Source organism: Balaenoptera acutorostrata, chromosome 1, assembly GCF_949987535.1.
Source record: "Balaenoptera acutorostrata chromosome 1, mBalAcu1.1, whole genome shotgun sequence".
Taxonomy (NCBI): Eukaryota; Metazoa; Chordata; class Mammalia; order Artiodactyla; family Balaenopteridae; genus Balaenoptera; species Balaenoptera acutorostrata.
In genome coordinates, this window is record NC_080064.1 from 105,221,590 (window position 1) to 105,245,691 (window position 24,102).

General features: G+C 38.3%; 1 protein-coding gene across 1 annotated transcript in view; it reads right to left on the reverse strand.

Moving 5' to 3' along the window:
- The window catches only part of SPAG17 (sperm associated antigen 17), a 221,396-nt gene that overhangs the window by 74,136 nt on the left and 123,158 nt on the right, over positions 1 to 24,102 (reverse strand). Inside the window, exons 21-28 of the mRNA XM_057553166.1 lie at positions 20,414 to 20,653; positions 18,779 to 18,890; positions 16,536 to 16,691; positions 15,067 to 15,180; positions 7,262 to 7,437; positions 5,180 to 5,297; positions 1,382 to 1,560; positions 633 to 792 (exon numbers count right to left, since the gene is read on the reverse strand). Of these exons, the coding sequence (XP_057409149.1) occupies positions 633 to 792; positions 1,382 to 1,560; positions 5,180 to 5,297; positions 7,262 to 7,437; positions 15,067 to 15,180; positions 16,536 to 16,691; positions 18,779 to 18,890; positions 20,414 to 20,653 (1,255 nt within the window). The remainder of the gene's footprint in view (positions 1 to 632; positions 793 to 1,381; positions 1,561 to 5,179; positions 5,298 to 7,261; positions 7,438 to 15,066; positions 15,181 to 16,535; positions 16,692 to 18,778; positions 18,891 to 20,413; positions 20,654 to 24,102) is intronic.

Sequence of the window (24,102 nt, forward strand, 5' to 3'; positions counted from 1 at the left end):
TTTAGATTCTGGCAGACATGGTTGATTGCTTACACAACTCTTCTCCACCTTCCTTTTTCCTTACTAGTAGTACTCATCTCCTGAGAAAAAAGCCAAAAGTTTCAGATGCTGTTTTCCCAGCCTAGGTCCCCAACCAGGTCTAGTCAATGACATATAAGAGGAGACCCACTGGGGGTGGGGGAGACTGGTGTAATCTGGGGCTATTTTCCTCCCTGATAAAGAGAGACACTTGAAAGCTCTTGTGTTCACCCTCTTTCCTTTCTGCTTTGGAAGTTACGACATGAGGCCCTCGTGCCTGGAGCTGATGTGGCCCTCTTGCGATTTCGGGGAAAAGAGTAGGACAGAGAAGCCTACACGGAGACTTGATATCACTGATCACTCACCTAACCCTAAAAGAGTAGTGCAGGCATTAGAGCTAATGTCGTGTCAGAGTACATGATGACGCAGGAAAATGTTTGCTATTTATTACATAGAGATAAAAGCAATTCATGAAACAATGTGTAATGCTGTGATTCCCACAGAAATTTGCATGTATTCAATGAAAAGATAAGTGTAATAATAATAATATTGAGCATTTATTAAGCCCTTGGATTTATTAAATCCATGATAAGTTGAGAGGCTTCGGTTATTACCTTTCTTTGTGATGACAGTCTCTGATGGTGCTGTTTCTGATTTTTGCTGAGAAACCGTGTCCATCAAGTCCCCGCTGTGAGGGCTTGCTGGCGTGTCAGCAGGAAGACCAACAGGCCCTGAATTGGGACTACTGCTCACAGTACCATCTGCGAAGAGAATCTGAAGAAAAAGCAAAAAATTTCAGCATTCTCAGAAACGAGGAAGAAACTGGTTAACAATACTGTGTGTCAAACTGAAATAGGTTAAAAATAACTCAAAGAAATGCTATTTGCCGACATCCAGACTCAGCAGCATAAAGCATGTTATAGAAGGGTAGATTTGGAGCTCAGAGACAACAGATTAATAACCAGCACAATAATATTACTTTGTTTTCCATTTACTTTCTATTTTGTGTCATTTCCTATCTTTTATCAGATTGACTTGTTTTACGTTTTCCCATTCTTCACCCTTCCCCTATGTAATTGGGAAATTATTTACCCTATTTCAATTTTTCTAATGACTACATTTAAAACTTTATCACGTATTTAAATGTTTAGTTTCTATCAATATCTATCTAGTATGTATAGTATGTACAGCATCTAAGGCAGTGTTTTTTCTTCCAACTATATTATTCTTTGCCATTTTAAGGCATCATTCATTTTCAAATGAGTTGTTTCTCTTCTCTTTCATAGTACTGTTCCTCACCTTTAGCTTGTTTGCATTTTATTTTGCAGCAGGAAAGAGTAACTTATCTAACATATTCTTTTACCTGTGTGGATCCATCCAACAGGTATTTGACAACAGTGCCTTGACTGGTGATAACTCTTGATGCCTCCTGCTCCAGAGGTGGCATCACTGTTTTACAGAATTCATAGTGTTTCACCTTCTGGGGGTAGCTCTGTCGGACCATGATGTCCCAAGTGGGTTCCTCGTCTATAACATATTGATCTTAAAAAGAAAAAAGAGCTTACTGAGAACTGTGCAATGCTGTATGGCTGGGATCTTATCTTCCTGCTTCATTGTTTTCATTCTTTTGTCTACATCTGGTTACTAGGGCAGTTTTCATGTCATGACAGATGGCCCAGAGTACTGGTTCTTTGCTGCCTTTCTTATAGTCGCATGTAGTAAATAAGGTCATTTACAAGTACTTAATACATACTTTCTCCATATATAAGCCAGTGTTTCTAATGATGTCCAGAACATTTTAGGGCAAAATTAGGAAGGGAGAGAGTTATTCTGTCTTAGATGTTGCCTTTTCTCCTTATTGGTATTTTTCTCTCACCCTGGATGCACAATGTTCCCCTGGGGTCCCCCAGTTCCCTGGAGCCCCAGGGGAAGTCCCTCACTCAGGCTTGCCCTTCTTAAATCATTTATCATCTTTCAAAGTTAACACAACCCTCTCATCTCTAACCAAGTCCAGATTTTTCTCAGAGTTCTACTCTTAGCTGGCAATCAAGGAGAAAACACCTAATAAATTCCTCCAAAAGAAAGTATTATTATTGAGAATTTCTGGTACACAGCAGCTACTCAGATTTCGCTAACTGAATAATTTCCTCTTCTCCATTAAAAAGTGGTTTAATAACATAAAATCCAATGTCTGTCAGTGATGGAGTCTATTAAAAAATCACAGTCTATTCATTTATGAGATGTTATCTAGATTTTAAAAGAAATACGTTCGATAAATGTGTATCACCTTGAATATCCAAAATAGAGATTGAATAAAAAGGCTATTTGCAGAAAAATATTTACAATAAAATATAATTTATGTAAATTTTGCATTATCTACAACTTAACATTACTTGTTATTATGAAGGCATACATATAGCACATTTGTATAAACCTATTTGCACAAAAATCTAAGTCTTGTTAGTGTTCACTATAGGAGAAAGAGAAGGAATAGACTGTAGAGGGAAATTTGGGGTTACAGCCGTGTCTGTAATTTTAAAAATATATTTTGATTAAAGTGTGACAAAAAGAAATCTTTATTTTGTCTGGTCAGCACATCAGTACTTGTTATATTATGTATTATATTTTTCTGTATTAAAAGTTAAAATAAAATGGCATTGGTTCAGGAGGAAAAAGAAGTGGTTTATTAACATGAAATGACGGTATTTCAAGGACTGTATCAGGCTGGTGGGAAAATATTTTGGAATAAGCACACTTCATGGTACCCTTCAAGTCACAGAAGTAATAATAATATAATAAACATTTGTTGAGATATTTCTATATGTTAATTGCTTTGTGTATTTATTTTATTCAGCCCACCTCAACAACCCTTTAAGGTAGACACTTTCATTTTCCAGAGTTTCCCGATGAATAAATGGAGGCTATCTTCTCCAAGGTCACACAGCTGGTAAGAGCAGAGCTGAGATTTGAACCAAGTCTCTGTGCTTAACTATTTTCTTATGCTGTAAAAACAACCACTGCTACCATGACCAAAAAACAAAAGCAAAAACCTAACATTGGAATAATACTTTCCAAATTAGAAAGTATTTTCTCATTTAATATTTATAGCAACTCTGTTTAGTAGATGACGTTATTTTATAAATGAAGAAATTCAGGTGGGGAGGGGTTATGACTTGTCCAAGGTCACCCTGGCAAGAACTCAAATCTAGGCTCTTTCTTCTTACACCCTGTGACCTTCTCTCCCTTGCCCAAGGCTGACCCTATGAAGACAGTGCTACTTTGATATTTATGCTGTAATTATATTCAGACTTGAATTAGGATAATCATAATATATGGAGGGTTTTAAAAAGATTATTTGTTACAGAGTTATTATTATTATTATTTTTTAAAGGCTCCAACAGCATTTTAAAAACTTTATTTATTTATTTATTTATTTTTGGCTGCATTGTGTCTTTGTTGCTGCACGTGGGTTTTCTCTGATTGTGGCGAGCAGGGGCTACTCTGTTGCGGTGCATGGGCTTCTTATTGCGGTGGCTTCTCTTGTTGCGGAGCACGGACTCTAGAGCTCAGGCTCAGTAGCTGTGGCGCACGGGCTTAGTTGGTACGTGGCATGTGGGATCTTCCTGGACGAGGGATTGAACCCGTGTCCCCTGCATTGGCAGGTGGATTCTTAACCACTGCACCACTAGGGAAGTCCCCAGGCAGAGTTATTATTAACCACATTGTCTACCCTGACATAAAGGTGAAAACATCAGACTAGGAAATGAAACTAATGGAAAAGACCGGTGAAACAAGTATTAAGCTGTGGTTTGCTAACACAATCAAGAAAACAAGCACGGAAACAAATACGTACTTAAACTTAAAAAGAGTATCCCTCTCAGTTCCCTCATAGAATCTGACTTTGGAAGACAGTCAGTGGCCTTCAGTCTTAGCACATACAGTTGGTCCCATCATGGAAAACCTGGATCACTAGGAATCCATGGAAATAGAAACAAGGGTTCATGGTCTATTTTTAATAATTCAGAAAGCCCAGTGAAAAGAAAAATTGAGATGAAATAGATCGACTACAACATCAAGTTTCTTCTCATTTGGCTGGCAAGTGAATACAACATTGAATTATTTTTCAATAAGCATACTCTTTTTCTTTGATACACTTTTTAAATATGGGGTACATAAGGAAATTATAATAAAGAGTATATTTGGTTGTGAAAATAGGATTCACTGATATAATGTAACATTTATCAGATGAAGAAACATGGTCCAAAGACAGTAAGTTACTGAAAGGGCCATACAGTTAATTAGAACTCAAATCCCGGCTCCGTGCTTGCTTTGTTGCCTCTGCTACTTCTACTGAAATAGGGGGTTTTCATTTAAATGATGTTCAAATAAATCACCAATGTGGATGCCCCCCTGCATCAGGTTAATTAAAGGAGTCCTGTTGTACTTATTTATTCATCTTAATATGTTAGGAGCCACGTACAGAATCAACAGAAGTAAGAGACCCTATAAAAGTATATACTGGGGCTTCCCCGGTGGCACAGTGGTTGAGAGTCCGCCTGCCAATGCAGGGAACACGGGTTTGAGCCCTGGTCTGGGAAGATCCCACATGCCGCGGGGCAACTAGGCCCGTGAGCCACAACTATATACTGATACCTGGGAACGAGACTGGTTTTCTTCATCCATTTAACCTGCACTTATCTTTACCTACTCTGTGCTCACTGTCCTTTGTTTTGATCAGACCAGCAAAGTTCTGTTCCTGTGGCCCTTTGTAGAGGAAGGACACAGGACCACACAGTAGTTATTAAGAGCATTGGCTTTGCCACCACTGGACCAAGAATGGCATTTTATCTCTGCCACTTAGGAACTGAGTGACCTGGGGTAAGTTACTGAACCTTCTGATGCCTCGATTTCTTTATTTTGTGAAAGGAAATTATTAGGACTTAGCTTATAGTAGTTGTATTTTGTCATGTATGTTAAGTATTTAGAGTGCCTGGCCCATAGTAAGTGCTCAAAAATGGTGGTCATTATTATTATTAGCCTATTATTCATTATCAACAAGTTTATTTAACTGGTAGGAAAATACACAATTTCAATGGTGATTGAAGTGTTTTCTGTATGACTTTTTTCCCCCTGCCTCCTCATCCTCCTGGCCAGCACTCACCTGGGGACTCTTGCCCAATGAAGGTCACTTGGAGCCCATTGGGGCAAGACACGTTCAGGTTTTGGAAGGTGGGAACATAAAGAGTCTCTTGTAAAACAGGTTCTGGTTCTACTTCTTCCTGTAAATAGTTCAACATGTGAATAATTTCCTGTCATTTTCTAAATGAGATACTGATTTATTATGACTAAACAAAGACTTGCTGAATGCTTAGACTATGACTTGCCCAGGACTAGTGAGCCCTGCAGTGGAGCCCATAAGGATGCATGAGTCTCTACCTTTGTGCAATTGATCTTTTGCCTGTAGAATGGCACCCAGACATATGAAACAGCTAAGTAACAGTACCAAATGGTTAGCACATCTTTCCTCAGAAAAGGGAGATATCAAAGTTAATGAGACTAATTAGGAAAGGATCATGGAGGAGCTGAAGCTTGAACTAGGCCTTGAAAGATGCCTCAGTTTGGACATGTAGGTGTAAGGGCTGACCAAGATCCCCACCACCTTCCTTGTGTGATTCTTACAGTTTGGATGCTAGAGACATTATGCTATTAGGATATGTGTCTTTATTTTTCTATAATGAGCATACATTGCTTTTGTAGTAAGTAAAAATAATAAAAGACAATAACAAAGATTATTTATAAGTTTTAATGAGGGTTTGGGTGTGTCTACTTAACAAATTCTAAATAATTTTATGCTCACTATGCCTGAATCCCTTGTTTGGTTATATGTACTCCAGGTTGAAAATTATTCGGTTACTTCCAGCCCACCCCTAAAGATAATCCTTTCAGTTTTTCCAGTTCACTTGCTTAGCAGCTCGCCACTAAAATCATTCCAACTGATCCCCCAGTGTTGCATCTTTAATTTATTCTCTCTAGTCCTCTATTGTTGATCATTTAGGTTGTTCTGCCTTTGTTATTAATAGAGAATAAAATCTGGATCATTGGCTGAAAATCAATTAAAAACACAAAGCAAAATTAAGAGGTAAAAGCTTATGAAATTCTGTAAAATGAACAATACTGCTCAAAACACAAACATGCCATGACAAATCTATCATTACACTCAAAACCAGTAATTATCCCCCACCCTTTCATTGTCATCAATTTAGAAAAATGTTGGGTGGACCGATTGGTTTGCCACCAAATTGCTTTCAGCTAAATTAATGAGTTACCTGGGGATATTCTACTCAGTACTTGAACATTTTTACTTAAGAGTCAAGTGTCCTAGCTTGAGAAAACTCATCTGGTAAAGCTGTGTAAATATGGTGCAGAGGCTAAGTAACATTCAAACCCCATAACTTTCAAAGGGTCAGGCTCTGAAATCCAGGTCCCTGATCACTTTTTAACACTTTTTTTTCTAATAAGTTGAGAATTTGTACATTGTACAAACTGTACAACTGTACTAGTAAAACTGAAAGAGTCAAGATTTGATCAGTAGTTTCCTTCTTGTCCTTCTTTTAGAACCTCTTTTGATCTATATACTTCTATTAGGAAAATGTTTAGAGTCAAAGAGCTCTCAAGTGTGTGTGTGTGTGTGTGTGTGTGTGTGTGTGTGTGTGTGTGCTTGTTTGCATATGGTGAAGGGTGAGAGGTAGAGGGTGGACTGCTCTTTAACTGGAAGTGGGTTGTCCTTTAGTCTTGCTGAAGTCTTAGTACATCAATATCTAAGTCCAGATCTACCTAACAGAAGTGTTTCCACTATTTAGTTAGAGATCCTTCCCTTCCAATTGTTTTTTATCTCAATGGAATTAAATGCAGTATTGAAAATAAGGAATGGTAGGAACTTGACCATCTAAACAAAGAACATCCAAGATCCAATGTGGGAAAATGGTTGAACTAGTTATTCTGAGTTTGAAATGAATGACCTGAGACAGTTTGTTTAAGACAGTATGTCTCCTGGCGTGGGAATTCAACTCCTGTGTGCAGACCTTTTCTTGTCCATTCAAAACCGAAAGGACAAGGAGTGTTACTGAATCTGCACAGTAAAATATACCCACTGTAATAATACTATTGACATAACTCATGATTTAAAAAAAGTTAACACTGAGGCAGAAGCAGAGTTTGGGAATACATGGCAAGGTCCACTTACCGTTTTCTCTTCTTCCTTTGGGTGCTCCTCTTCTTTAAGAGATTCTTTGGGTTTTTCTTTGCTTTTTGTTTTCCCTTTTTCTTTGCCTTCAGGAATACTCACTACAACAGGAATTACTGTTGGAGTATGTGCTGATGGGATATTCAACATTGCTTCCAAGTTAGGATCCTTATCCTCTATAAAGAGAAAGAGGAGAAATCAAGTAAATTAGACATTTATATTTGATATGTTTGTTAAATAAAATTTACATCTCAAACATTTATGCCACTTGGCAATTTTTACCTTGCTGAGTAGGACTGATCGGTTGGATAGGTTTCAGGGGTAATGTAGTTGATTTCGAAATCAAAATTGTAGCTTAGAAATTTGAGGCACTTAATACTTTGATGTATTTGATTGAGTCATGATTTCACACACTCTTGCCTCCCTATCTAGATTGTCTCCTAATGATAGGGCAGTAACCATCTCTTCATTTTTTTGAGAAATATTTATTGAGGCTCATATGTAAAACGTGTGGAGCAGTGGATAATAATGAAAAAGAAAAATAAAGGACCTTATGAAGTCAAAATAGTCTAAATAAGATCTGTACTAAAATAGTTTCAATACAAGGACATATTAAATAGAAACATAAGGGATACAAACAAGGAAATTTAGAAAAGAAATAGATTATTTCTGGCTGAGATGATAAAAGAAGTTTTCTTATTGAAGACTGATTTTATTCTGGGTTTAATGGATTGTCAGAATTCTAAAAGGAGAGCCAATCCATGGAGAAACTATGTTGGAAACTTCCAAGCATCCCCTTACGTCTTAGGTTATATTCTCTTCTGGGTTCCAGGGTAACATTCCCACCTGGATCTCCTCTTACCTCTTTGGTCATTTTTTTCTCAGTCTCCTTTACTAACTCTTCCTCTTTGTTAAATGTTGGTAGGTCCCAGTTTTTTCCCCCCTTCTCATTACACAACAGATGTTCTCAACTCTGGCTGCCCATAATCATTTTTCATGGAATTAAACGAAATGCTCAGGCCCCCACCTTGACTCTCTGGGGATGAGGCCCAGGCATTTATAGTTGTGAAACACAATCACATGTGATTGTGATACACATTCAGGGCTGAGAGCCTTTATTATCTCTATTAGATCTGAGTATCTTGTTGACTACTGGGGCTCCAGCTGTCATCTACATTTGAATGACTGCAAAATTCACATCTCCGGGCACAAGCTTTCTTCTCAGCCCCAGATCTGTATTTCCAGCTGCTCTTAGACATCTCCCCCTGCTTGTGGTACTGGAGACATTTCAAAATCAGTAAGTCTCTCCTCTTCCAAGCAGATAACCCTCCCTCCTATGTTCTCAACCTCAGTCAATGCCATGACCAATCATGCACTTTGTTTCTCAAGTGAGACATTGAGATTGTATGCATTTTCTCTTTCTGACTCACCCTATACATCCAACCAGTCACAGAGCCCTCAGAAATTTCTCCAAATCATGCCTCTCCTATCTATTTCTACCACCTTAGTTCATATTCTTATTCTCTTGCTTGATTTTTTGTAGCAGTTTCCTAATACCACCACCTCAGTGTACTTTCCAAACTACCACTATGATTATGTTCCTAAAATGAAATCTTTTCATGTCACTTCCCTTTTCATACTTAAAAAACTCTGGCGCTCACAAATCTTATAAGACACACAACGCTCACCCTCCTCCACTCCAGTCACACTCAACTTCTCATTTTTCTGTAAAGATGTCATGCTTTTACCCAATTGTGTATTTATACAAATGGTTCTTACTGTCTAGAATTCCCTTTCCTTGCTGCTTTGTCAGGATAGTTCCTACTCATCTACAAAGTCTCATCTCAGATGCTATGCTTTCTCTCTCAAGTATTTTCTGGCTGTCCCCAGTACTTGGTTTGTATATAATTTCTAGCACTTATGCAGTTATTTCACTATTTATGGTTTCTGTTCCCATTAGACAGTGAATTCTTTGAGTAGATGTAACATGGTTTTATTCATCTTAGTGACTCAGTGCCAGCAAGATGCCTGACTCATAGCAAGTACAGAATATAAATAGTGAATGGCATCTAGTTAGAGGCAGCTGGAAACTCCTCCCTCTCATCCCCATCCATTTACTCAATCAGTAAATATTTACTGAGTACCTACTACTATGTACCATGCATTGGGTAACCAGTGATGAATGAGACATCAGGAACTTGTAATGTAATGAGAAGTTCAGATGAAGAGAACCTCAGGTATTCAGTGTCGTGTGTTAAGTCTGTGATAGGAAAAGTACAGAGCGACAGGGGAACCCAAAAGAAAGGCATTTGCCACAAAACACTTCCATACAAGCTGTACTTTATACAGTTGTCCTTCAGTATACACAGGGGGTTGGTCCCGGGACACCCCATGGATACCAATATCTGTGGATGCTCAAATCCCTTATATAAAATAGTGTAGTATTTATTTGCATATAACCTATGGACATTCTCCCATATACTTTAAATCATTTCTAGATTACTTATAATACCTAATACAATATAAATGCTATAAAATAGTTATTATACTGCATCATTTAGGAAATAATGACAAAAAATAATGACAAAAAATTACATGTTCAGTACAGACAGAATCACGCAACCATCATGGGCTTAACTACATGGCACACGTCAGCAACAACATAACATTATCTTTCTTTCAACACTTACGGACGGCTTTTGTTTAATGACCCAAAAGAGAAATACATGGAATAAAACACAGAATATTTAAAATACATACAGAAAATATAATCATAGAGAAAATATTATTAATTAATTCTCTCTCTCTCTCTCTCTTTCTCTCTCACACACACACACACACACACACACACACACACACAGTGTTAACAATCACCAAAACCCTGGTTCTCCTGTCTTGATTACCCTTGTATGATGATGATGATGATGATGATTGCTATATGGTGTCTATGGTACCGATGTGGCAAGGCGGTGAGATGTGTGGCACTCTAGGTAAGTGGTGAGACATCAGGCTGAGTTAAGTCTTCTGACAGGATGTCAGAAGGATTATCTAGTCAGGAGAACTGGGTTCCAATTGCAGACACTGTCACTTTGGAGGAGACTCAATAATACTAATGTCAGGATATCTGGAGGTTGAGGGCTGAGGATCTTCAAGCATTGAAGTTCTAGGCTTCACAACTGCAGATGCTTTAGTTAGAAACACTGTTATAGGAAGCTGTTTCTTCCTTTTCTTTGCATCATCAAACAAGTCTTGCAATGATTGTTGGCATACTGCTATACCTTGGATACCACAGAGGCTTCAGTCCGTCAAAGGATTGTACTTGAGGATCATATCCTTTAACACTTGCACCTATTGAAAAACCACTGCAATATTTTCACGTGTCCAAATTGATGGCTCTGCTTCCTCTAAATTTTCTGTATTATCATAATCATCTGTAGATGACTTCGGCAGATCTTTGAGTTCCTTGTTGGTAAGGACTCCTCTATACTCTTCTATGTGTTCCTCATGTCCCTAGCTCATGTCAAAGAAGCCTCCTCCCCCCTCACCAACTTCCCTTGCAACATTCAAGATATTCCTGATTTCTACATCAATAGTGGGGAAGCCCCTGAGATCATCGACTACCTCACTCCATAATGGCTTCCAACATGTATTGACTGTCTTAGGCTTTAGGGCACCTACAGCCTCTGTGCAATAAGCACAGTTCCAACCACAATTGTGAAGCTCTTCCATAAATCCACTATTTTTTTTTAATAAATTTATTTATTTACTTATTTTTGGCTGCATTGGGTCTTTGTTGCTGTGCGTGGGCTTTCTCTAGTTGTGGCGAGTGGGGGCTACTCTTCGTTGCGGTGCACAGGCTTCTCATTGTGGTGGCTTCTCTTGTTGCCAAGTGTGGGCTCTAGGCGCGTGGGCTTCAGTAGTTGCAGCACGCGGGCTCAGTAGTTGTGGTGCACGGGCTTAGTTGCTCTGCAGCATGTGGGATCTTCCTGGACCAGGGATGGAACCCGTGTCCCCTGCATTGGCAGGCAGATTCTTAACCACTGCACCACGAGGGAAGTCCCTAAATCCACAATGTTGCAATCAGGGTTAGCACCAAGGGCAGCACGAATCTTCCTGAAGGTGAGGCAGGTATAAGTTGCCTTAATGTCCTTGATGATGCCTTGATTGAGTGGCTGCAGCAGTGATACAGTGTTCGGAGGCAGGAACATCACTTCCACTTCCTTGTCAATGAGGCAGAGAAATTGAGTTAGTTGGGAGCATTGTCAGTTATGAGGAGCACCTTGAATGGTAGCCCCTTCTCTTTGAGGTATTTCTTCATTTCGGGAATGAAGCACTGGTGGAACCATTCCAACAACAAGACGGCTGTCACCCAAGTTTTCCTGTTGTGCTGCCAGAACAGCATAGGCAATTTTTGTTTTTGTTCTTTTGGGCCCAGGAGTTGTTTGCTCATAGACTAGGCTTGATCATGTGACCTGCTGCATTGCCCCATAGCCCGAGAGTAAGGTAAGCTTTCCAGTCCTTGAACCCCAGGGCCTGCTTGGCATTCTGATGGATGTAGGTACGGCTGGGCATCAGCCTGTTTTATCACAATTGAAGACTTGCTCTAGAAGGTAGCCTTTCTCTTCTTGAGCTCTTCTGGGAACACTGATGTTGCTTTGGCACTGGCCGATGTTGATTCTCCTGTGATCTTTAAGTTCTTGAGGGTGTGGCATTTTACCAGCTAACCATCCATCTATTAGTACACTTAAACTCCTTCCTCTCACTCTCCTCACCCCTCACAACAGTGCTCACAGAGGCTAAGTGCTCTTTCATGCATAATTTTGCCATCCAAAGGGACATGTTTCTGTAACATGTCCCCTAGCCACATACAAAATACAAGCACTTTGTAAGCACTTTGTCATCAACCTGCGAGACCATTTTTGCCATTGTAGGGGCAGCTCTAACCCTTCCATGAATTCCGGCTTCTTTCTGCTTTACTGTGAGAATGTTCCATTCGTTCTTAGTGACCTTACATCCCACTTCGGCAAGCCACACGCCACTTTTCAGAAGATCAAAGATTTGTATTTTCTTGTCGAGAGACAGCACTTTCTGCTCCCTCTTGGCGTTTGAGGGATTGTTTTGACCACTTAGCTGCTTTTTGAGAGCCATTTTTCACAGAAACCAAGCATGAACACACAATACAAGTAGCAAACGAACGGGACACCAGACCAGCGATGCTCAGACAATGAGCACCGGAGAGAGTGCAGATCTGTGACGTGATAGGCGGCCACAGTAGGGTGTGCCTACTCATCACTTCATTCACGTGGCTTCAGCATAGTGATCGGCATGGGGCAAATTGGGAGCAAAATTTTGCTTTTTGCAACTTTCTGGAATTTTTTTTTAAATAATATTTTCAATTCAAGGTTGGTCGAATCTGCGAATTCAGAACCCATGGACATGGGATACAGAGGACTGACTGTACTGCACAGTTTGCTTTTCCACAAACGTGTCATGCTTTTATACTACTGAGATTTTGCACATGCTATTCCTGGTATAGAATTCCCTTTCTTTGATTCTTTGCCTAAGCAATTTCCACTCACCTCCAAAGACCCAGTTCACATGGGTGAAGCATTTCTCATAGCAAGTAACCTGTAAGCTGAGTCCTGAAGTATAGGAGGAAGTTCATTGTTGAAAGTGGTGATGTATGTAGCAAGAGAAAGAATTCTGAGCAAGGGGCACAGCATGGGCAATTGGTCAGAGATAAGAGAGAGCACAGTTCATCAAGGAACTGAAAGGCACAAAAAAGACTAGGGTAGCCAAGAGCTGGAGATAACCTAAATGTCCACTGACAGATGACTGGATAAATAAAATGTGCTGTATACATGCAGTGGAATGCTGTTCAGTCTTAAGAAAGAAATTCTGTAATGTGTAACAATGTGGATGATCCTCGAGCACATTATGCTAAGTGAAATAAGCCAGTCATAAAAAAACAAACACTGCATGATTCCACTTATGTGAGGTATCTAAAATAGTTGAATTCATAGAATCAAAGAGTAGAATGGTGGTTGCCAGGGGCTGGGGAGAGAAGGCAATAGGAAGCATAAAGTAATATCATAATCAACGGGCATAAGTTTCAGTTAAGCAAGATCAATAAGCTCTAGAGAGCTGTATATATTGAATTAAGAGGGGGGAATTGAATTGGAAATTTGTTTAGCCGCTAGCAGATAAACGTTCTTAAATATTAGTATTATATGCATCCTTAAGGAATTTATAATATATTTTTTACAAAGACTCATGCCTTCAACTTTTTTAATATACAGGAAGTAAAACATTACTTATTATCTACACTATAAACATTTTCAAGTGCAGTACCTATAAACTGAAATTAGGAACATCTGTATTAAATGGAAAGATTACATATTAATTTAAGGATTAGATCAAGAATAAGTAAATCACTTAGGAAATAGCAGCAACATAGTTGATAGAGAGTAGAATGTAAATATCTTAATGTAAAATAATGATAACCTTGTTCAGTAGGGGTATGGTTTGTTAGTGACTGTGTGTGATTGTGGATTTTAATACATAATTTGTTAGGCAACAAATGACTTTTCCAAGTGCTGATTAAAAATGAATCAACTACAAAATTAAAAGTCAAAACCCCAAATAAAGCAAAAATACTAACAAATTTAATGGGCTCTCTAACTCACTAAAGTACTACAATACTTGGCACAAGGTAAGAAACATGGATTAATGACCCATGGGAATATTGTCTCTAGAGAAATGAAACTACATAGTACGGCAGATAATTGGATCACCACAATTCACATGTAGTTTAAGGTCACACAACATAGGGATTACCTTTTTTTTTTTTTTTTTTTTTTTTTTTAAGATTTCTTTAGTGATTGATTGATTGATTGATTGCTATGTTGGGTCTTCGTTTCTGTGCTAGGGCTTTCTCCAGTTGTGGCAAGTGGGGGCCACTCTTCATCGCGGTTCGCGGGCCTCTCACTATTGTGGCCTCTCTTGTTGCGGAGCACAGGCTCCAGACGCGCAGGCTCAGTAGTTGTGGCTCACGGGCCTAGTTGCTCCACGGCATGTGGGATCTTCCCAGACCAGGGCTCGAACCCGTGTTTCCTGCATTAGCAGGCAGATTCTCAACCACTGCGCCACCAGGGAAGCCCAGGGATTACCTTTTGATTTTATAAAGCTTTTTTTTTTTTTAATCTCTTATGGTTAGATCCCTGTAAAATGCATGAGAACCCACAAGATTTCCTAACTGGTTCTTGGTAAAGTGACAGGTCATTTTGTGGTTTGTAAGGAAATAGCTTCCAGTTGGAGAATTTGTTTATTAAGAGTAGGGTAAATAAATCCTTCAAGATGTCCAATGAATGGCTCCTTTAAGATTAATGTTCTGAAGCACATTGAGGAGTTCCATAAACACAGGATTCATAGAAATATTATTCTGTAGAAAATCAAGAGGATTCTTTGGCAAATCATGTTTTTTTTTTGGTACCAACTAACAGACTTATTTTCATGGGTTAGTTAACAAAGATAACTTATATGTATGTACATGTGGTTATATGTGAGATTATATGTATGAAAAGTGCTGTTTAAAATGTCAAACTATTGTTATTTTCTACATATGAAAGATTATATATGTACATACATATGTACAACACATATGTATGTACACACACATATATTCCCACTGCTCAGGAAATGAGGGGCATTAAATCAGAACATGTTTATCAGCAAGTGAGCTGATGGAGGGTGGGCAGCTGCCCTTGGTCACGGGACACTTATCCTTTCTGTTGTGTTTAATTCACCTGGCGCCATTCCACTCGATCCGTAGTAACTTATTGAGAGGCAGATTCCATTTTCCAAGGTGGCAGAAAAAGATCCAAACTTGCTGACAGCTTTATTCTCTGCATTTGATTCTTCTAAAAGATAAAATCAAATCAAGGACATTTTTGTTTTATCAAAAAGAAATGTAAGCAAAACTCAGTGTGAAGTGGCAATCACCCAAATATGTAAAAGCATGGATATGATTAAGTAAATTATGATATGTACATATACCAATGAATTATTATGAAATCATTAAAAAGTCTTGTTTTTTTAAATCTTTAGATATCTTTTTTTTTAGTCAAAGTATAATTGACTTACAATATTACATTAGTTTCAGGTACACAGCATAGTGGTTTGATATTTTTATAGATTATGTACCATACAGTTATTATAATATTATTTTTAAAAATATTTAATGAATAGGAAACTGATCATCATGAGAAAGTGAAAGAAATACACTGTGAATAGTGGTTGCTGCTGGGGTGGTAGAATTATGAGCAACTGTTGTCTTTTTAAAGTATTCCTATATTTCCTAATTTTTATACTAAACCATATATTCTTATATCAGATAAAACAAAGAAAAGTAATTTTTAAATTTCTGTTTTTAAGTTCTTGGGTACATTCAAACTTGTCAAACATTGTATTCTTACCTTGAATGTAGAAAACACTGCGACTATAACTAAATTTATTAGCAAGATTTAGTTACTGATCTTATTACTTATTACTAACTTGAGTCCAAAAGCATTTTATTAATTAATTCATCTCCATTTGCAGGTATAACCTACACTGGGCAAGAAGCAATTAATTTTTCCAGCTGGTGTTGCCGGGACATGTCAAATGGTGTTATCAGGAAGTTTCATGGTGTATGATCAATGGACATCCACTTGGAACTCTCATCTACAAGCAGGTAGAGATGCTCATGGCCAAATTTAGGATTTTTTTCTTGTTCTTGCAGTTTAAGAAAATTGATACTACATGGAGATCTAAGTGATAGAGCATAGATAGAAACCCTATCATTCACAGTCAATATTGCAGAGAGGCCAAACCTTCAGTAGGAATCAATTAATGAGGACCTGAGTCCTAGAGATTGCACTTGGTACAGTGCATAAAACAAAATTCAGGCCAGAAAGGACATTGCAAACTCAATGTTGCTACAAAAAGGTAGCCAGGCGAGGTAGACTCTGCATGTCAGCTGGAATCAAGAGCTGGGTTCCCAGAGGAGGCGAAACCAAGTAAGCAGCCCACTATAGATGGGCTATGTATACGATGTGTATCCCCTTTACATTAGGGAAAGTGTATATAAACAAGATGGCAAAACACTTCAGTTATCATCTGTAAAAATTACACATGCTACCTACCTTCCAGGGATGCATGTGTTTCTGTTAGGTGGATAGGTTTGAGCTATGGCGGAAGTACTGATACCCACTGCCACAAAGATGCAGCTGCTTACCTTTTTCAAAATGTTGGTCTCCTTCTCTTTCTTCTTTCTCATCTTCTGAAGGATAATCCACTTTTTTCTCCTTTTTCACAATTTTCTTAGGGTCTCTTAAATGAATTAAAAAATTGTGCTTGTCCTTTTTCACTTTCACTTTGATAAAAGTTGGGCCTGGAGAAGAATCATAGGATAGAAAATGGGCTGATTGTGATGCCCCAATTAAGCTCTGTGATAAGACCGTTAAATAATGCAGCATAGCATTTAAGTCAGGGACTAGAAATACCTAGGGATGTCACCACTTTTATAAAAAGATACCTAAAAGAATAAAGTGATGGTGGAATTCCAGGAAGAAACAGCAGGTGGATCAGGGAGATGTTTGCAGACTTTCTGCTCATACCTAAAATCAAATTACAGAAGGGAGAGTAAATTGGCTAAGGTATACCTGTACTCAACTTTATGATCAATCACACATGATGGTTAATGTGAAAGGATTTTGTAATTGATAAAGAATTGCATAAATGTTAGTTACAGTAGTTATTATTGTTAGTAGGAACATATAAGAATTTCCCAAACAACACATTTTCTGCTAGTGTTCTGACTCATTCTTTGTCTCCTCTTCCAGCTTTTTTCTTTTTTTTTTTAGTTGAATGATCATATCTCAAAGTTGATAGAATTAAGATAAAAATATACTTACCATGAACCATCTGAAACATATATATTACATGCATATGCAAATATTGATAAGAGTAAAGAATGGTTACTGAAAATAGAACATAGCATTTTAAAACTTGAGTACAGTGCTTTTCGCAGTTCTGTGACTCTGAGTTCCATTTTTAATTGCTACTATTTGTACCCTACACCCAGGGTTGACATTCAAAATATTAAATATTAAAAAATATGGTAATATAAATAAATATGCACACCTATCTATTAATAAAAATCCCTTTCATGTTTTAAATGTCTTTATTTTTATTTTTATTTTTTGGCTGCACCAAGTGGCCTGGGGGATCTCAGTTCCCTGACCAGGGATGGAAGCCCCGCTCCCTGCAGTGGAAGCACGGAGTCCTCACCACTGGACCGCCAGGGAAGTCCTCCCTTTCATGTTTTAAATAAACAAACCTTATATAATAAAACAGTCTGGCATTTGATATGAGTTGTACCACAAACCATTCTCTAAATAATTTGTAGGCCTTTTCGTTTTAAAAATCATTGGTAGGATCTTTTGTTTGATGTGGCAGTTACTATCTAACGATGCTTGAGCCATGATTCCACATAGGGAATAGCATTCTCACTCTTGTAATGATTTCCTCATTAAATTGATGGTCATTTGATGATAGGAAGGAAGGAAGGGAGGGAAGAAGGGAAGAAGGGAGAAAGGGAGGAAGGAAGGAAGGAAAATTAAGAGAGGGCTGGAGGAAGGGTAGGGAGTGAGAAGGGGTGGGCTGGTGTCACAGGCAGAGTGTGGGTGGGAGGAGCCCTGGCGTCCCTTGTTGGGTTGCATAATCTTGTGGACATTAAACAGGATCCTGCTCACACCCCCTCCCCACTGACTCTTCCCAGCTCTCAGAGACCACAGCTCCCTACTAGACAATAAGCTGTCAAATAAAGCCCAGGTTCTCAAACCCATCCTAAGAAATCTTTAAAGCACAGTGAAAAGAGAAGCTCTACAAGATGTCCCCAATAAGTTCCCTAGAGCCCAGATCTGCTCTTCCTTTGGGGAGAATGAACCATTTCCTTCTTCCAGACTAGGTCCTTCTCAGCTCATGTCCAAGACCTCCCTCCCACTTACTGACTTCTGAATCCAGAGGCAATTTCTTTATAGCAAAAATAACTGGATATCGGCAGCAGGCCCCCAAACTCTGTGCTCCAGAAACCAAATCAGGAATTTGCTCTAAATTCACGGTATGTGCTTAGTTTCTGAGATAACACTATGTGTTGTAATTAACATTATTAAGTAATGATTTGCTTATTGCAGTTACTATTATACTATTTTCCAATCCTATGGAAATATTTTCATATTTTAACAACTAGAATGTTTGTCTTAGTGTGTCCAGGTAACCTCACAGCTGGCCTGTGCCTTGCAGAGGCTATTAGAACAGAAGAGTGTGAAGTCTGAAAGTGGGGAACATTGTGCATAAATGAATCACTGGGGGCACATTACTACTCTCACCTATCATACTCAGGAGTACAAGGCCCCAGGATTATCTGAAATGGGTTAATATCTTCCAAACCATTAACCAGCTGCTTTCAAAATGTACCTTTTTCAAATGTTGTCTTTTCTACTTCAATCTGCCCTCCATCGGAAGGATACAGATAATAATTTGTTCCTGAGATATGGACTGGTGTTTCTCCCATGTTGTATCCACGAAACTAGAAAAGAAAACATCATGCTTTGAGTGTGGAATGGCAATTGACAAAAATTAGGTCATCCATGTGAGCCAGTTAAAGCTGCCATAAGCCTAATTTCTGCTAAATGATTTGTCTGTCACTTTGTAGACTCAGAGGCCAGTGTCCATCTTATCTTTGGCACCTCCTGTAGTGTTATAATGACACGTAGAATTAAAGGAGGTCCATGACTTTAAACTCTGTTCATTGGAGCATCCTCATAACCCAGTGCAAATCAAATCACTGGACTATTGCCAAGGCAGTGTGAAAAGTTATCAATTTCTCTTTCATTGGCTGTTAATTTTCTGTTTAAAGAGAGCTAATATACTGAGGAGTATGGATACTTTACATTTTAGAAGGTCATATGTTAAAGACTTCTTTTTTTTTTTTTTTTTTTTTAACTAAGTGTTGCTTATAGAGAGCTCCAAGTGATACTGATGCATGCTAAAGCTTGAGAACAACTGGCTCAGAGTAGTAACTAGAAAGGACAAGCGCTGTTACTTTTTTTCCCATCTTTTCCTGAGTAGGTTTTTCTCATAAAACGGCTTGAGGGAGAGATTGGCAAAGGGAAGTTTTCACAAAAGCATACAGGCAAGAAACGTGGGTGCATACAGAGAGATAACCCAATGTACTCAGCAAGTCCCATCATCTGAGACAGAAAAAGCCAACCTCTTTGTCCACTATTGTAACTGAGCAGGACCCTATGGGGCCTTCCTGGGACAGACCCCTCCCCCATATCCTCTGCTTTAGCTCCTCTGAAGTACCTAGATAATAGTATTTGAGGCACATTTCCTGAGTTGCCTTACAGATACTAAAACCAGCACCAAATGGAAGAAATGAACTATTGTACTTGATGACCATGAGCACCATAGCCCCCAGACCTACTGGTGCCTAAGGATTGATAATGTTAACCCCTGTGACACTGCCCTGTTACCTCACCATCAACCAATCAGAGAATTCTTCAGGAGATGGTCACATACCCTGCGACTTCCCTCCCTCACTTGGCCTTTAAAAATGCTTTCCTGAAACCCATCGGTAAGTTGGTTGTTTTGAGCACTAGCTGCCCAGGACTCCTTGCTTGGTGCCCTGTGATAAACGCTGCACTCTCCTTCCCCACAACCCGGTGTCAGTAGATTGGAGTTACTGTGTGCAGGCAAGTGGACCCAAGTTTGGTTTGATAACGTGTTGACCTATCACAGTTGCTTATTTACATACACCTAAGTGAATGCTTTTGTGTCAAATTTCCATCTTTACCACCCCTAGAAACCTGGTTTCATGGCACTCAAGAAAAACTGGCCTAAGGGTGTTTCTGTCTTGGTGATCGGCTGCAAAGAAGGTCCTAGGTATCACAGGGTGGACTGCAGGTCTGAGATCTTCTATACTAGAAGAAACCCCAAGTCCTCTGTGGTGGCAGTGAAGACTGAAAACCTTATGTTTCCACAGAAGCTGTGTTCTTCCCCAAACAATTAGGAATGACCCAAAGGAGCTTTTTAGAAAATTGATTTTACCGAGTAAACTATCTCAGGTTCTGGTTCCTGGAGGGGATCCTCTGTTATTTCCGGGATCTTTATTTGCTCTTCTTTCAATTTCTCCTTTAAAAATTCTTTTCTCTTGAAATTCCTACTATCTTCTTTCTCTAGTTTTTCCTTGCCTTTCTTTTTACCAGATTCCTTACTCTTCTTTTCTGCTTTTTTTTCTTCCTTTAAGCGTTCTTCTTCAGCTAACCTATCTTGTTCGTCTTTCCATGCCTGTAAACACATTTAAAAAAAATTAATAGGATTTTGAAACAAATCTGATCCTATTCAGGTTCACTTTGGAGAATATTTAACATGATTTTTATACACTGTATCTCTGATGGATCAAAATACTGAGCTAGAAATTGTGGTGTCATCCTTGACTCTTTCTCTCACCCAACTTCTGTATGCTAAACACTGCCAATGCTCTTCAGAGATCTCTCTTCACTGCAGCTTCTTCTCTCACCCTCTGTTGAAATTTTCTTTACTTCAGGTCTTTTTATCTTTAACCTGAACTATTGCATCAGCCTCTTAGCTGGTCTCCTTGGCTCTTATAATTTTCCACAAGAATCCAATCCCCAGTTTAGGTTCTAAACATGGTTAATCAGCAGTATGGGAGACTAGATGTCCAAAGAAACATTCCTGGCATAAAATATTTCAGAAATGATGGATAAAATATCAAATCATCATTGTAATGCATAGCAGTGCTGGCAGCAAAGTAAAAAATATGAGAAAGCACTAATTCAATGAGGGAAGGAAGCACTGAAAATAGCAGTTTCCCAGGGCTATCTGCCCATCTCTGGAAGCCGAGAACTTGGGTTTTGGGAGTTATAGGGACTAGAGCCAGAACCCAGGAGATCAGAGACCTGTGAATAGCATGGGTATTTTTTTAAAATGACACCTTCACTGAGTGAAGTAGAAAAAAATCTTGCCCCATAGAATAAAATCATGAAACCTAGCCAGCTTCCCTGGCCCTGAGTTAAAGTAGGAGCAGAGAGGGCAGGAGGAAATTGGCCCTGAGAACTCTTAACCACAAGCCTGTCCTCACATAGATTTGTGGTCAAAATGTACATCACCTTAAAAGTATTCTGAAAAGATTGTGGGCAAAATGTGAGTTCACAAAGGAAAATCACAAAATGTGAGGAACTAAGTCAAAATCAAAAACCTGAAGAAGAAACAAGCTCTGAAATTATACTTGCAAAGACTGCAGATATTGGAATTATCAAACAGAGAATATAAAATAAGTATTTTAATATGCTTAAAGAAAGAAAAGGAGGCATCAAAAGTATCAGTAAAAACAAGAGAGTATCAAAAATCAGTGAGTTTGAAGGCCCTATTGGAAATGGAATAGGATTTTTGAAAAGGCAGTATTTGAATAGATAATGGATGAGACATTTCCAGAGCTGATGAAAGATACTAATCCTAAGATTTAGGAAGGCCAGTGAATCAAACCCAGGAAATGATAGTGGTGTGCCGGACCTGGGTCATATTGACTTGGAAGAGTTTACTGTTAAATTTTCAGGAATTTTGCGAGCCAGTTTTAACCACACCCATTATTAAAATCAAATGATACAAATGCACAATAAAATACCATTAAAAACAAAGGCAATAAATACTCAAAACTTACCACTTTCCTAACTATTTTGTTACATTGAACTATGATTTATGCCAGCGGTCCCCAACCTTTTGGGCACCAGGGTCCGGTTTCGTGGAAGACAATTTTTCCATGGACAGGGCTGGGTCGGGGGTGGTTCAGGCGGTAACGCGAGTGACAGTTCAGGCGGTAATGTGAGTGATGGGGAGTGAAAGGGAGCAGCAAATGAAGCTTCCCTCGCTCGCCCGCCCACAGCTCACCTCCTGCTGTGAGGCCCAGTTCCTAACAGGCCACGGACCAGTAGTGGTCCGCGGCCTGGGGGTTGGGGACCCCTGATCTATGCCCTTGGGGTTATCTATGTAAATTGTATCTGTATGGTAGAACTATAACAGTGTGCTACTGCATATTGTTTCCAACTCCGCATACAGTGACATCTTATCAGTAGCTTGAAGTCAGCCATGATGGGAGTATTTACACTACAGAGATCAGCAAATGCTACAAGTCAGGGATTTATTGACTACTCGTTGATTATACAGACTTTAAAAAATGATGGAGAAGATGTTAATAATGCAGTGTGTTGTATTTTGAGATGTTACACTGTAACTAGCACAAAAAAAAATTGAGGAAATATTCTTCCAGTATTTAAAAACTATTACCTGATACAGCAAAGCAGTTGCTAATGTCATTGGTGAACAAGCGAGACATATCCCCCTGTTGTTCACTTTTGTCTTACTTGTTCATGTAAATGAAAGTATCAATCAGCATTCATTGTGGAACTACACTTGTTTGTCAATTGCAACTATAGGCTGGCTAAAGATGTAAGAGCTTAGTAAAAATCAATGAAAGCAATTCTGTGAGAATCAACTGGCTAAATGGAATTTACAATAAAGAGTATTACATATTTTATTATTTGTAAATTGTGTGCTATACATACCATATATCAGTAAAATTTAGAATAAACTATCTATCTATACAGAATTTTTTTTCTTAGAGAGCTAATGCTAAACATTTACCAGCACACCACTGCACGTTTTCAAAGCATCTAGAGAGAAAAGATGAACTGTCTATAAAAGAATGACAAGTTAGATCAACAATCAATTTATTGGGTTGGCCAAAAAGTCTGTTCCATAGCATCTTATGGAAAAACCTGAACAAAATTTTGGCCAACCCAATATTAACAACTACAACATCAGGTAGAAAAATGTGGAACAAAATCTTGAGAGTATAAGAGGATACAAAAAAGTCAACCAAGAATTTTATAAATTAAAACTATGTTTAATGAATAAGGGTAAAGTAAAACCATTTTTCAGACATGTAAAACTGAGGTCCAATAGCAACAAACCCCCACTAAAGGAAGTTCTAAAGGAAATACTCCCAAAATAGAAGATGTGAGAAGAAATGCTCAACAAAACAAATGGTAAGCATAGGGCTAAATCCCAATAGCATTGACTGTATAAAGCAATGACAATAATAATGTCTAATTTGTGAGAACAAAAAAAATCAAGATAAAACTTAAACACAGGTTGGGAGAGAGGAAGCAATTTTAATAATTCCTTGTATTGTTCTGGAAAAAAGATATTTTATTGAGACTTCATTAAATTATATATATAAGTTGAAAATCTAGAGCAACCACTAGTAGAATACAAATAAAGTGTATACATTATAAACTTTTCCTATTAAGGGCCAGATAGTAAATATTTTAGGCTTTTTGGGTCAAAAGACAATATCAAGGATATTGTGTAGGTATTTATGTAACAAGCAAGAAAAGTAATTTCCGAAAATATTTTATTGACAACTCACTGAGTACAATTTTTCCCCATAATACAGTCTACTAATACGAAAAATAGAATTCTTCGGGTGAGGGAGGATAGCATTTTACTTAGAGTTAAAATTAGTGTTCCGTATCATCAAATTGATTGCAAGTAAAAAAGAAAAAAGGATCACAGAAAAGGTAGGAAAATAGAAAACAGATTGAAAATCGAAAATAAACTATATATCTTAATATATAGTTTATTAGAATAGATATAAATGGATTCAAGTCTTCTGCTAAAAGAAAAATCATCAGTATAATTTTTTTTAAAAATCTAGT